Source organism: Lotus japonicus, chromosome 6 (assembly GCF_012489685.1).
Source record: "Lotus japonicus ecotype B-129 chromosome 6, LjGifu_v1.2".
In the NCBI taxonomy this organism is placed as follows: Eukaryota; Viridiplantae; Streptophyta; class Magnoliopsida; order Fabales; family Fabaceae; genus Lotus; species Lotus japonicus.
The window spans coordinates 40431274-40446127 of NC_080046.1; the positions used below are offsets into that span (position 1 = coordinate 40431274).

Sequence of the window (14854 nt, forward strand, 5' to 3'; positions counted from 1 at the left end):
GGGTCCCTCGGCTGGAAGGTGGAGCAGATGCCTCCAATGCGCTGATGTTCCGCGCCTACGCTTTAGTTTTCTTGCTGCCCCCTCTATTCTGTCGTTGATGGTGGGATTAAGGAATTCGGTTTTTCCGAGGACCTCCCCTTCTGCGGGTGTGAGGTTTGGGTGTGGGCTTTTGGAGAGCGCCGAGTCTTCTGAGTTGGTAGCTTCTGGTTTTAGTGCAGCTGTCGATGAAGCTTCTCCGCCGCTTCAGGTAGACCCGCTGGTTCTGCCGGAGTCTCACCTTTCTTCGAGTTTGGTACCTGTGGTTGGGGGTGCGGAAGTTGCAAGTTCTTCACTTGAGGAGGGGCCTTAAGCAGAGGTTCCAGTTCAGCAACCTCGCCGGCGGGGGCGTCCTAAAAAGTTTCCCCCTTGTCAGAGACCTATTGTTCTGCCTCCGGTTCTTGAGGAGGTTCAGGAGGATCTTTTCACCTCTACACCCTTGGCGTCGGAGGCTCCAGATCAAGCTAGTGGAGGGCGTTACTTCACGCGATCGAAAAAGACCTGGCTTATTGGTAAAGTCTTGGGGCTAGAGTTTGAGGGGAATGACATTGATGCTATTCGAGGTCTGGAAAAGGTATACGAGGAACACTTTATGTCTTGATTTATTTTTTTTCTATAGGGTTATGCTTGTATAGTCTTAGGGTCTTCTTTTTGGCTTGTATCCCTTGGCTTGGTCTGTTTTGCTTTTTTTATTATCTGTCAAACTGCCTCGTTTTTATTGGGGTTGTACTCTCTCCTTAAGGGTTTTGTCCTTAAGGGTTTTTTGTGGATAATAATATATAATCCTTTATATTTCAAAAAAAAAATAAGTTATAATATTGTTAAACAGAATTAATGGAAAAGAGCAAATTGGTGACGTGTCAACTCCTAATGCATTCTGTCTCACGTGTCGATACAAGGTTAATTCTCACATTTCTTTTTCCACGTGTAATTCCATTAGATAACTTCTCTTTTATTGTGAGTCTTTTATTTTACTTTTAGAGTATTAATGAATTTTTATGGTATTTTTATTGAATTTTCGTATTTATATTTAATTCCGGATTTTATGAGTTTTTATTATAATTTGCTAGATTCTGATAGTTTTTATCTATCTTTAATTAGTACTTTCTTAAATTTTAGATTTGATTAGGATTTATGTTGTTTATTTCTTGATTTTGTCTTAATTTATCTTATTATTTATTTAATGTTAATTCCAGGAAAAATGTGTGGATCTGGTGCTGAGGGTCCACAAAGCTACCATGGACACGCAGAGATTTGATGGCTGTTATTTCTACCTCTACAACGTGTCGCGATCGGGACAGATGTCTGCCATAAGATGATGTTGCGCGAAGCACTAGAATTTATGCTTTAAAAGTGATTATATTAAATATTAAAATAAATAAAATCCAACGCGATCATGCTCCATTTATAAGAGATTCACGTCAAGGAAAAAGCAAAAAGATATTCAATGGGTAAATATAATAAAGAAAGAGTAATTCTTGCCGCAACCCTCGAGAGTGTTGAGCAAGTCAACAACTACATGTAGTCAAAGCTTCCTGGTGTCGAGAGAGAGTATTTGAGCTATGATAACCCATGCAGATCGGATTAGGATTATGAGGTTAACGCAGAATGGTTCACCTCTGAGTTTTTAAACTCCAGTGCTTGGGAATTCCAAACCACATACTAATATTGAAAGTTGGAGCTCCGATCATGCTTCTTCGAAACATAGACCAAGCGGCTGGTTTGTGTAATGGGACCCGGTTGACAGTCACTCATCTTACTCAATATATAATTGTTGCAACTATTTTATCAGGGATTAGGCCGGGTAAAACAGAGTACATTCCAAGGATAACTTTAACGTCTTCTGACTCTGGTCTTCGCAAATTATTGAAATTGAAGCCATGAAAAAAAAAACAGAAGCACCCTCTTTTGCCATATTTTATTTAAAAAACACCAAAATTAACTTGAATGTTGATACACAACTATAAGAATTCGGTCAAATAAGGGTGTGTTTGGGTTCAAGTCGTGATCAACTTGAAAGCACATTCAACCCAACATAAGTAAGAAGTTTCTATCACATTTACTAAATTGAAATTTGTGCTTTTCTGCTATTGTTTATTAGACACCGTAAAACCATCCTCTTATATGTTTTAGAGAATTTGAGATTTCTTTAACCAATCTTCTTATTAGTTAATCAGTCGTTTGCTTCGCATTTCAAACACTTATATTCCATCTGTCTAATATATTTAAAAAAAACGTATTGATTGATGTATCAAATACGACAAATTCGTCCCCTTATATGTTTTGTAGAATTTGAGATTTCGTTAACCAATCTTTTTATTAGTTAATCAATCGTTTACTTTGCATTTCAGACTCTTATATTTCATCTTTGTTTATTATATTTTAAAAAATCAACGTATTTATTTACATATAAAATACGACAGACATATTCCCTGTGCATCGCACGGGTAAAAAAACACTAGTATCAACATATATATAAGTATACCTTTATATTATTCATTATATTAATTACTAATTATAATTTTTTTATATATATTTAAAAATGAAAAAATATTATCATTTAAATTTTAATTATTAATCACTTGGGAAAAAATTAAAAGGAATTATGTTAGTAAAAACTAATAGTGAAATTGACTCACTTCACATGATAAAATAATTAATTAGATATTAATAAATTTTATATTATTCATTATATTAATTACTAATTTTAAAATTCATCATTTTTCATAATATATAAATAAAAATAAATTACTATTTAAATTTTAGTTAATAATCACAACTTGGCAAAAATTTAAGTACCAAACAAATAACAATATGTAAAATTGAAATTGACTCACATTAATAAATGTATTTATTACCTATTAAAAATATTTAATTTTAGTCATTATTTTAGATATTAAGATTCAAATTAAAAATAACAAATTGGGAAAAATATTTTCAAAAAAAAAAAAAACACAAATTTGCAAAACAATTTAAAAAATGATGATAATAATAACTAAAAATGAAATTGACTTATCATTTTTGAAGATGAAATTGACTTATCTTACAAAAAATATTATTTAATTATTAATAAAATTTTATATTATTCATCATATTAATTACTTACTGTAAAAAATTATTTTCTTATATTTAAATTAAATATTAATACTATTTTAATTTCATTATGTATCACAACTTTAGTAAAGTCTTAAAGAATAATAATAGTAATAATAATAATAATAATAATAATAATAGTTAATTTACTTAATTTTTACATTCATACCAATATTAATTAGTAGTTGATAATATATAATATTTATGACTAATTGTAAATTTTTTATTTATAATGTATTAATATTAAAATTATTTTCATCTTAATTATTAATCACAAATTTAGGAATTTTTAAAAAGTAATAAATTATTTACTATGTTTTTATATATATATAATTTATTAAGTATTAAAGTTAGAATAATTGTTTTGCAAATACTTAATACATTTTTTATATATAACATAAAATAATAATGTATTAAGTATTACACTTGTTGTTGTGTTACCTTACTAAAAAATATGCAGTCTCGCCAAATATTATCTATTATTTTTACATTGCAATTCCTTGCATTTGATGCTTATGAATCAATGATCTGTGGCAATCCACCCAAGGCCATTACCGTGAACCAATCAGGCAAAGGAGATTTCAGAACAATTCAAAATGCCATTGATTTTGTTCCTGCAGGAAATTCTCAATGGATTCACATCAAAATTTCTTCTGGTGTTTACAGGTAATATATTTGCTTTCAGTATATCAGAAATAATCACAATAACAAAATTTACTATTAAACTTTGATATATTTTTCTAGAAAATTAATCTCTTTGCAAAATAATTTATATAGGTGAGCTAAATTGAATTTATAAATAAAAAATGTTAATACTTATATTGAAAAAAAAAATGTGACTAACATTTCCAGTTTTTGTCAACACAGACTAATGTGAAGTGTTTTCTATCTAGCATATATTTTTCGCGTATTATTTTTCTTAGAGTTAAGAGTCTAATAAAATAAGCATGATGTGCACTTGGTGTAATCCAGAGAGCAAATTGAAATTCCCATGAACAAATCATGTATTTATCTTGAAGGAGGTGGTAGCGGCTCGACAAGTATCGAATGGAGTACACATGAAGGTGCTACTTTCTATTCAAATGCAAATAATACAGTAGCAAAGGGCATTACTTTCAAGGTAATTGAACTAGTCATCTAGATCTATGTTAGAAAGATATTTGTTTCATTTGTTTTATAATTATAAAATTAAATAATAACTTTTTATTATATAATTAGAATATATTAAACCGCCCTGTAATATTAGAGGAGGAGAAAAACAAGATTACACAAGCTGTGGCAGCTCGGGTCCATGCAGACAAATGTGCTTTCTTTAATTGTGCTTTTCTAGGGGTGCAAGATACCTTATATGATGAATATGGTCGCCATTACTACCATAATTGCTACATTCAAGGTGGAGTTGATTTCATATTCGGGAATGGTCAATCAATTTTTGAGGTAATTAAAATAAATAAAAACTCATTCATATTCCTCTATTGATATTCTTTAGTCCTACAAGTAATTCACTAGTAGCATTTCACAATTGGTCATGATCATATATTATAGGCAAGTACAATATTTTTTTCAATGGGGAAGTTTGGTCCCAAAATGGATGGAGTTATCACAGCACATGAAAGGGATTCACCAAATGATCCAAGTGGGTTTGTGTTTAAAAATTGTATCATAAACGGGACAGGAGGAAAAGCTGAACTTGGAAGAGCTATGGCTGCTTATTCTAGGGTCATCATAGCCAATTCATTCTTAACAAATGTGGTTCGACCTGGGGGTTGGAGTTCTCGGAAATATGCAGGGCACGAGTAAGATATTTAATTATATATGTATTTCAGATTATTCTTTATATATATATATATATATGTATATAATTTTTCAAAAATATATATTTATATATAAACTTCAATAATACAGAGAAACCATCACATTTGTGGAGAATAGAAACAGAGGACCAGGAGTGAAAGTTCCGCGCGTGAAATGGATGAAGCACTTGAGTAAGTCTGCGGTCAATAAATTCTTGAGTATCTCTTATATTGATGAAGAAGGGTGGGTTAACAAATTGCCAACAAAAATCTTCACCTGAAGTTGAATCAATGTGACTCATGTATTATTTTGTATTTGTTCAATATACATGGAAAAGCGACAAAAATAAATATTTCTTCGTTAATTATTGTTTATTACAACTTTAATTCAGACAATATGAGAAATATTATACTCGCTCGATCTGTCACTATTGTGAGTCTCCTTTTATTGATCGTTATTTAAAATTTCAAAAGGGTATTCATTATATTTTACTAATTATATTATTAACTTAAAATAATACTTATTAATGATAGAGAAAATTTCATTAAAAAATATAGAAAAATTGACGAGTAAAAATAAGTGAGTTATCAATACTGTTTTAGAAAATTTAGTAGTAACTTTAGGTTCCCACTAGGGTGGGCTAATTTCATTTTGGTCCACCGGTGGACCAGAGGATAATTTTGACATTTCCTCTTCCCTTTTACCCTTTTCCTCTTCCTGCTCTCTTTCCCTTTCCCTTTTCGGTTTTTCCTCTTCCCCCACCTCTTCCTAACCAGCCACCGGTCCACCGCCAACCCCAGCCATCTCTGTCCACTTCTTCCTAATCGTTCCTTTCTTCATTCAGATAGGAAATGGACTGAAGTGGATGACCAAAACACACCCCTCCAAATCTTCATCCAATCGTTGCACCTCCAACAACTCCGTCACGAATCCGTCACCGACGATCAAACCCTCGCCGACCTGAAACGCTCTGTTTCCGGAATCACACCACCTATCCTCCTTCTACTTAACCCTCCATGGCAAACCCCTCCCTTAACCCTTCGAATTGCTCCTCTTTCCAACCTCGTCCTCTGACCCCGCCTCCGCGGCGGTGTCGCAAACGACGCCGCAATGGGCGCCGAGTCCCGCGACGGCTACCTGAACATATATGCGGAGAGGGTAGGTTTTGATGGGGTTCTGGGGATAGCCGGTGGGGGTGGTTTTATGGGTTTTGGGGGTGGGGGTTTGTTGCTTCCTCTTCTGAGTTGCCATTTTTGGACATGCATCTGTGTTGATTCACTTCTGGTTAATAGTTTGTTATGTAGAACATTTTTCCTACTGGATTTTCTTTGACTGATTCAATGATTTCCTACTGGTGAGGGCTTGTCGTTGAGGTAAGGAAAGGCTGAGGGTTCGTTGTTGTAGTGGTTTATTGGTGGGATTGTGGGAAGAGGGGTGGGAGACGGATCTGGGGAAGAAAGAAGAAAAAGATGAAGTTCTGGGGGTTGATTATGGAAGCCACCGTCATTTTCCAAGGGAGAAGACTTACAGTGTTTGTGTTGTTGGGGCTGGATTCTTGACTTCTGGGGTTGGCTGGGGTTCCTAACTTCTGCTGCTCTGCATCTGGTTCTTAACTTCTGCATCAGGGTCGGAGCTCGCGAGGGAGGGGGCGGGGGTATGCTCCGGCGGAAGGTGGTGGTTGTGGCGGAGGAGGTTGCAGAACCAGTAAAAATGGAGAAGAAGAAGGGAGGGGTGTATTTCCACTTTTGCCCTTTTATCATCCATCAAATCCTAGCCATTCAAATAAAGAATATTCCAAGATTCTTAAATCAAACGGTGTGTAGGCCTGGTCCACCGGTGGACCAAAATAAAACTTGCCCACCCTAGTGGGAACCGTAACTTTAATCAAAGTGATAACATTAATACTACTTATTCATGCCGGAGACAAAGTCTTAAAATAATATAAAGTGAATATATAAGGTGATCGTTTAAGTAAATAGACTTTGAAAAAATATCGCTAAAGGGAAAATTAACGATATAATATAAATCAATATTAAAGTGAAGGATTTTTGGAGATAGAAACCAAATACGTGGTGGTAGCTCTCATTGTTATGAAGAGTGGGTCGGCCAATCCAACCAATTGCATTGGGAATATGTCACGTGATCGATCTATTTGAAAGAAGAAACAGACTAATGTCATTATTTACATTGAACATCTTATGTAATTTTATTTATCTCAGTTTTTGGCTGATTATTATTTCAAACTATAGACTAAGAGTAAGTCAGGGTGTCACATGTCCAGTCCTGCAAATTCCCCCCATGAAATATCCATCTCTGGATGTGAAAGTGTGTCAATAAGTTCCATATTATAAAAATATGACCGAAGTTTTAATAAAAGGGTAAATCAACCCTAAACCAAGCTTTTTAAAGTAGGGTTAAGCTTAGCATGAATTTTAAGAAATATACATCAGAGACTTTGTTTCAAGTTACAGACAATAGGTGTCAAGGGGGTAACTCTAATGAAGGCTTAATATCACCCTTGCATAGAAAAATCCCTCTCAGTAGCGAGTAGTAGCTTATTGCTTATTAATAATATTTCAGCCACCTCATTAATACTAATCAACCATTTTGTCGAAAGCTCTAACCCACCATCCTCTTCTAGTGTTTAGATTGGAGGTGAGTACATAATCTTAAACATGGTAACCCCATAAGTGATACTCCGAAACTTCTCTCAAGAAATGATTATGGAACTTCCCACCATAGAACAATTGTGGAAGTAAAAGGTAAGATGAAATAATCATTGGAGCATCCACATGCCATTTTATAAAATACACAACAAAAGGATAATGAAATGGTGATCCAAGGCTCCATAGAGTAAAAATTGATTTTGAACTAAAAGACAGATGTCCAGCATAATAGTGATTGAGCAAATTCTATCATACTTCCATAGGAATCTCTCATTAATAATAATAACAATCAACCTAAAATATTGTGGAATTCGCCCCCAAGGTGTAACTACTGGGAAGGAACCACCAGTTGTTCATCATCATCTGTTCCAAAGTACCTATCGCCAAACTCGCCCATGCCCGGTATGACACGGAAATCTTTATTCAAACCTATCTCAATCTCAGATGTCACTATTTTAATTTTTGGAAATTTTTTGCATACCACATGCACACCTAAAGGAGCCTGAACATGAGAAGATAAATGCAACTCATCAAAAAAAGAAGCAAGGGAAAAACATTCATAATTCAATAAAAGAGCAAGACATATAGAGAGATTAAGGCACTGTCAACTTACAGATATGAGATTAAGAAATATAATGTTGGACTCTGGTACACCCTTTCTTATAAGCAAAGAAATTGCTTGAACAGCCGAATTACCTAAACATGAAAATCAGCAAACAAAAAAACAATTTTCAATCCACTCTCATTATACTAATTAATTTGTAGCTATAATAAAGTTGCAATAGTCTGCAGACACTTGAAACTTCAGAACAAGGGTGACGACAAACAAGAGAATAACAAACCTGTGCCGAGGATAGGGTCCAACAGCAACACATGCCGGTCTGAGATATCCATTGGTAACTTTTCATATATTAGCTGTTCATTTGATTAAAGGATAAGAAGTCAGTGATGAAAAAATGAAACATGATACGCATCAAAGCATACGTGCAGATGGACAAACCTGCTGACCATTGTCACCTTCTCTGTGAATTAAAATTTTCCCAATCTTGATACCTTTACAGCAAGCTCTTAAAGCATTCTCCATACTCTCCCCACTGAAATTTGTAGAATATCATATAGGATAAAGGAAAGTGTTTTGCTAAACAATAAATTATAAACTGCAGAGATGTAACTTCACATCAAACCAAGGAGGGAGGAGGAAGGATCTAGTTAACAAGGATAGGTTTATTACAATTCCGAGGCAAAAAAAAAATGCCACCATATGCAATCTAATGAATTTGGTACTTCTAAATCCAAATCAACAATGGATCTTTCCTTTATTTATTGAATTATATCATATCTAATTATCTATTAAGAGAAGACATGTTATTCAATACTTTGAAGCATGGATAAAAATGTTTAATCTAATATTCAAATGGCCATGTGAGTTGTAACTCCAGCTTTGGACTGGCTAATACCTCCTGATGACAGAGACACCACACAATCTCTTACAAAAATCCACACCAGTGTATACAGAACCTGCATTTTGAGGACATGCATCAACAGTTACCATAAGATGGTTATACATGAAACAAAGTAACTCTATTATATAAGTTGAAGAATAAGAATGAAAACTACATGGAGACAGATGTAAAAGCTTAGTTCAGCATGGTAATTGCTGTAATTAACAACATGGAAAGCAAATATTTTCTCTCTCAAGTTCTATAACATAATAAACATTTGGTACCCAATCTATCAAGAAAAGCTCCTTGACATGGAAGTTAAAAAAGTGCATGACTAAGAACGTGTAACTCTTGTATTTCTCAAATTTGGGAACAAGATGACAGAATGCAAGAAACTAGGTACCCAATATACACATTATCCAAGATATATACAGTGAAAATTTTGGACAAATCATCTGTCAAGGCAATATGATACAAACTAAGGTATTTAGCTCATTCAGTTAAAACCTTTAGCTGCTAGGATCAGCATAGGAAACAGCACACAAAACTTGCATATCAAAATAATCTTACAAGGCAAGTACTGGAAAAGAAAAGGTTACCCGTGGGAGTGATAACTTGCTTTTCTGTAAAGGGAAGATGCCCCAAGCCGTGTTCTACAACCTAGTCAATCGTGCGAATTATGATTATTAATAATGTAAGAAAGTTTCCGTGTTCAAATGAGCTGCGTTTACTTACCAATCTAATCAAACGATCAGCATAAAATACAAAATCATGCTTTGTTATTTGAGCATCACGGATCAGAGTATGCATTCCCCGTATCTACATAGAAGCATTATAATGATGATTCCAAGTTTGAAGCTATTGGTGGGATAACTGGAAAGTTAAAAAAGTTGCAAGTGAAATGGGTACCTGAAAAGTTGTCTGAATTACATACAAATTTGGATATATTTTACAAAGGTCATGCTGACCGAGCTTTGTGCGGATATGCTGTACAATCAAATCACAGGCCACATGATTATCTCCTCCACGGGGTATAATTATATCAGCGTACTTCTTTGTTGGAAGAATAAAGTCATCAAAAGCTGGCTTCACGAATTTTGAATACTGAAACAAGTATAACATAAGAATCAGCTGCCATATCTATCAAGATCAAATAAATTAACTACTGAAATCTGATAAAAATATGTGTGTTTCACCGATATTATACAAATCAATCCTTAATGATTTAATTCCACAAAAATACTGAATAATCATAGGTTTCATCTTTAAGGAATTTAAATAGTAGCGGATCAACAGCGTGAAACTACAATAACATTTCTCAAGTCATGCAATGAAGTAAATATGATCAATCTGAAAAAGAAGCAAGAGATAATCAAAGCATGCTAATGGTGGCACAAATGGTGTGGCAAAAAATTGCTACCTGATCAAGAACAGTTCCAATATCCCGACCCTTCTCATTAGTATCACGCCTAATTCTTCTTGCCAAACGAACATCAGCATCTGCACTGATTTTTTAGAAATGGTAAGTGACAGCTTAACTTAGTGTGCCAACAACAACACAGAAAATGAACAGGCTTATAAATTTATTATAGAAGGTACGCATAAGAAACAATTTAATAATAATATAGAACTGACAAATAAATGAAAAAAAAGTAACAAATTTGAAGATATAGGGTCAAAGTGTCATAGACTCAATAGCATATCCACCCCAACCCATGCAAACAAAAAAATCATTTTTTTTTTAAATAACAAGGAACAATTCAGCATGTGATTTTCTTATATCACAATGTGGCTTATGAAAAGAAGGGGGAGGGTGAACTAGTTCAAAGAGATGAAAGAAAATGAATCTAACAAAAATCTCGAACATATAATAAAATTAATTCCGAGCCAAAGGTAGAGCAACAACAATAAAGGACCTGTGTCAACAAATATCTTCATACTCATCAACTCCCGAACACGTGGATCATGGAAAACAAGGATCCCTTCCAAAATTATAACATCTGAAGGGTTTACCTGAAAACAGGTTAAAGGAATATAAAATGTAATGATAATGACAACAATTTCGCATGCAACACTGTGTTTGAGATATGCATTTGGATAATCATGCACATATATTTTATACTTTCTATATGCAGAAAAAAATAACAAATTTATTCTTTTGCATGATATTCACAACTTCAAAATTAGAATTTCAATCTTAAGCTGTTAAGCATTTTAAGAAACAAAGGGTATAGAGATAATTAAACAAGGAAGTCTAGAGATATACCCTTCTTAACACATCAGTCTTGCAACTTTTAAAATCATACTTCGGGATGTCTACAGCTTCGCCACGCTTCAACTTGTCCATAACAAGTAGCAATTGCTCAGTATCAAAAGCATCTGATGATATAATAACAGAAGTACAAAACAATCACATAGCCATTAAGAAAATTAAAATGTTATATATCTTCCATTCTTCCTTATCTTGCTAAACCATCAAATTTTATGTACAATCCTGTGCTAATGTGTTCATAATTGGTTGGCTGGAACATGAGAACTATTAAAGGGTTTGGAACCTCATCCTCAAAATGCATTTTCGGAAAAACAGATTCACAACTTTTCCAATAAATAGAACTAAAGAAAGAGGACATCGTTCATAATATCTTGATATTAAGAGAAAGTCAAGAATAAGAATAGAATAAGTATAATTGTACTGACCAGGATGGTCAAAATTGTAATCCTGCACTCTTGTAACTTCCTCCTCAGTCAAGTTATTGTAAAAGGAATCCTGTCATAAATAAATTAGTTTATCTATTAAGCCCAAATGTATCAGGACGTGCAATAAGAAACATTTAGTCCATACTTTGAAATATGATCCAGAAAAGATAAATAACACAAACTGAAGAAAGAAACAATTAATAGAAGTGATAAACCAGGGGGGGGGGGGAGAAAAGAAAATATAATGAATGATAAAGAAAAGACATTCAGAATATTTTTCAACTATGTTACCCAAAATAAAGGTATACAAACTTCATATTATGACATTTTGAAGGGAAATTTGAGAAAAAGAGGTAAATATTATTAATACAAGAGGAGGTTTGGCAGAAGCAAGACACAATATCAAAACTAATCATAAAAAAAGAGGGTGATGCATTATGGTGTCAAGGTGTCTATTTTACCATAAAATTGAAAATAAAGATAGTAAAAGACTGATTGTTTTCCTTAGAGAACAGGATGCTAGAGGCTTGAAGAACTAACCGACTGATTGTTTGCCTCGATGATCATTTTGAGTCACAAACAGTAAATCATAATACATTCTCAATTAGACCACCAGCAAGTATAAATAGGAAGAATGCATTGCCTGATTAACAAGGACAACTCGCTGGTCATGAAGTTGCTGAATAATCATGTCACAAACTGTTTTCTTGCCAGATGCAGCACCCCCAGCAACACCTGTAGCATAAAACAAAAATTAGAAAATAAAATTAGAATCATTAAGATGAAACAAGTTATGAGATTGAAAACAAGGCATCCTAACTTATTGTGCAGGAAGCTCTACTTTATAAACATAAGATGATATATAAGTTGACAGAATTTGTAGCATAAAATGACAGTGTAATGGGATATAAGGTGAAATGAAATTATGATGTTAGCATATGAACACCTCTATAAACTGCTAAGTAATTTAATTTCATGTAAATTGTTAAAAGCTCAAGTATTTCTTTTCACTGCAAACATGAATTCAGACCTCAGTAGGTTATTTTTCTTTCAAAGAAACATATATTTCCAGCAAATAAATTCTATTATTTCAACTAAACTTGTGTTGAACATAAATTCAGACCTCGGTTAGGTTATTTTTCTGTGGTGCTCTTCAACAGGAATTTTATTCAAGTACACTCAACAGTCAACACAACTTAATGGCTCATGTGAAATACATCCAAAGTGAAAAAGAACAGAGCTGGTAACATTTTCTTTGGCAGAACAGAACCCAATCCATTTATGATTTATAGTCTCTAGCACCTCTAAGGACCCAAATAGGTAGTTGGTGGTGACTTTACTACTACTACTAATACTTTAGCTGCTAGCCATAAGAAAACACACCTATTATGAAAGGTTGTTTATACATGTCAGTTGCCGATGTTGTTGGTTGTTCAGTGTTGGCCTCTCTTTTCTCAAAACCATCCATGTGAAATCCCGAAAAATGAACTTCTGATGAAGACTCCATTAAATCTAAAGCTGACTTAGCATTCATTGGCAAAGACCTGGAAATAAAACGGTTAAAAATCATGAAGATAAGAGAAATAAATCTGGATACAGAGAGTTCATACATAGCTTGGAACCATGTAAAAGCATTCACATTACGGAGAGTTCATACACAGCTTGCCAATGTGTTTGATTGAATCAAGTAAAACATTTCACTCTTTCGTGCTTTAGGTTACAATTCAGTTCTGATAAACAACCATTCATTGACATTGACTAAACTAGCCTGAAGTAGCATGCTACTTCTTTGTCTTCCGGAGCCATTGCACATTGAGATATTGTGGAAAACCCATTCAAGCTCTGGTAATTTTCTTACAATACATGGTCACAGGCTATGGTAAAAATTAAATGAGGCTGCTCAAAGCACACCTAGGAATTAGGAAATACTGCAAAGGCTTCTGAGACCTCCCAAGTCTTAAATCTTCACCACAACTTTACAACTAGACAAAACACTCAAATTCTTTAAGTAAAACACACAAATTTAAACCCAACTTCATTTTCCCTTTATCTATCAGTATCAAACAAAGTAGTCCAAAGCATCATATATGATATATTCAACTATCAATTGATCATAGTAGTTCATGACAATCCTCCCAGCAAAGTAGTAGTCCACAATGATTTTCCAGTTACAAGAACCAAGTGAATAAAACATCATAGACAAAAACAAAACAGCAAGCTCCTTCAAATGCAACTAGAACGCCAAAAAGAGAAATTACAAAAAATCCAACTTTATGCTCACCCACTTCAACACTTTACAAATAACACACACCCCAGCAACCACAACCTTAGTACTCAAATGGGTTTTCCAGATCCAATAAGAAACAGAAAAATAAATAAAAAAGATTGGAAATTTGATCAAAATAGAATCCCAAACAAAAACCAAGCAATGCATAGTAAGGATTGCTGTACCGAACAGTCAAAGGGTGTTGGTTCCAAAACGTACCTGGTGAAGTGAACACAAGAACTTGTGTGAAGAAGAAAACTGAAATTGAAGAAGGTGAGAGTTATTGCAGAGAGACACAGAGTACGGAGTGTATGTACATGTCAACTACACGTACACATTACATTGACGAAAGCTTATGTGTTGTCTCTTTATATCGGTTTGGTTTATATCTACTCGTGGTTGGAAAATTGGATAAATGGACCCTGTATTTTACTATTTTCTACAAATTTATCACTTTCACCTACCTTAGTTCTGCATTCTTTTTCTTAAAGTTATCTTCCACCACGTAAGATAATATTTTTCAATTGTTTTTTTTTTCAATAAAGATTCATGGCCTAGACTACTTTCGACACATCTTTTGTAGCGGTTTTGATCTGCCACAAAAATGGCAAAGTTATTTTTTCTGTCCATTTCCATTTTTGAGACAGTGTTAAACTGCCATAAAATTAAGTGTACCAAATGATACAGAGTGTTTCTATTATCAAAACTGAATTTTTTTATTTAGTACATAAGACTAAAATTAAACTTAAACTATGGTCTTACTTTGTTTTTTTTAATTTGGAGGGTCAAAAGACCCAACTATGGTCTTACTTTAAAATGAATTAAACATATATCACACAGTGGCAGATCTACCTTATATA

The 14854-nt window shown here is 33.7% G+C and overlaps 2 protein-coding genes across 3 annotated transcripts; one reads left to right on the forward strand and one right to left on the reverse strand.

Annotated features, from left to right (window-relative positions):
• The first annotated feature begins 3583 nt into the window (after positions 1-3583).
• LOC130725303 (probable pectinesterase 55) lies at positions 3584-4929 on the forward strand. The gene is made up of 4 exons (XM_057576545.1): positions 3584-3795; positions 4102-4249; positions 4348-4566; positions 4675-4929. Exons 1-4 carry the CDS (start codon positions 3584-3586, stop codon positions 4927-4929), a joined length of 834 nt encoding a protein of 277 aa, XP_057432528.1.
• Positions 4930-7691: 2762 nt separating this feature from the next.
• On the reverse strand, positions 7692-14371 carry LOC130723304 (uridine kinase-like protein 4). 2 transcript variants are annotated; one of them, XM_057574300.1, is made up of 15 exons: positions 14214-14371; positions 13112-13272; positions 12372-12463; positions 11729-11798; positions 11298-11410; positions 10948-11044; positions 10452-10531; positions 9941-10135; positions 9767-9850; positions 9631-9691; positions 9047-9107; positions 8590-8683; positions 8432-8504; positions 8203-8285; positions 7692-8091 (listed from the first exon to the last, which is right to left on the reverse strand). In XM_057574300.1, exons 2-15 carry the CDS (start codon positions 13260-13262, stop codon positions 7918-7920), a joined length of 1428 nt encoding a protein of 475 aa, XP_057430283.1. In that variant the 5' UTR covers positions 13263-13272; positions 14214-14371; the 3' UTR covers positions 7692-7917. The 2 variants fall into 2 exon arrangements, with proteins under 2 accessions (XP_057430283.1, XP_057430284.1); XM_057574301.1 differs by lacking the exons at positions 12372-12463; positions 13112-13272; positions 14214-14371 and adding an exon at positions 12269-12355.
• Positions 14372-14854: the final 483 nt, after the last annotated feature.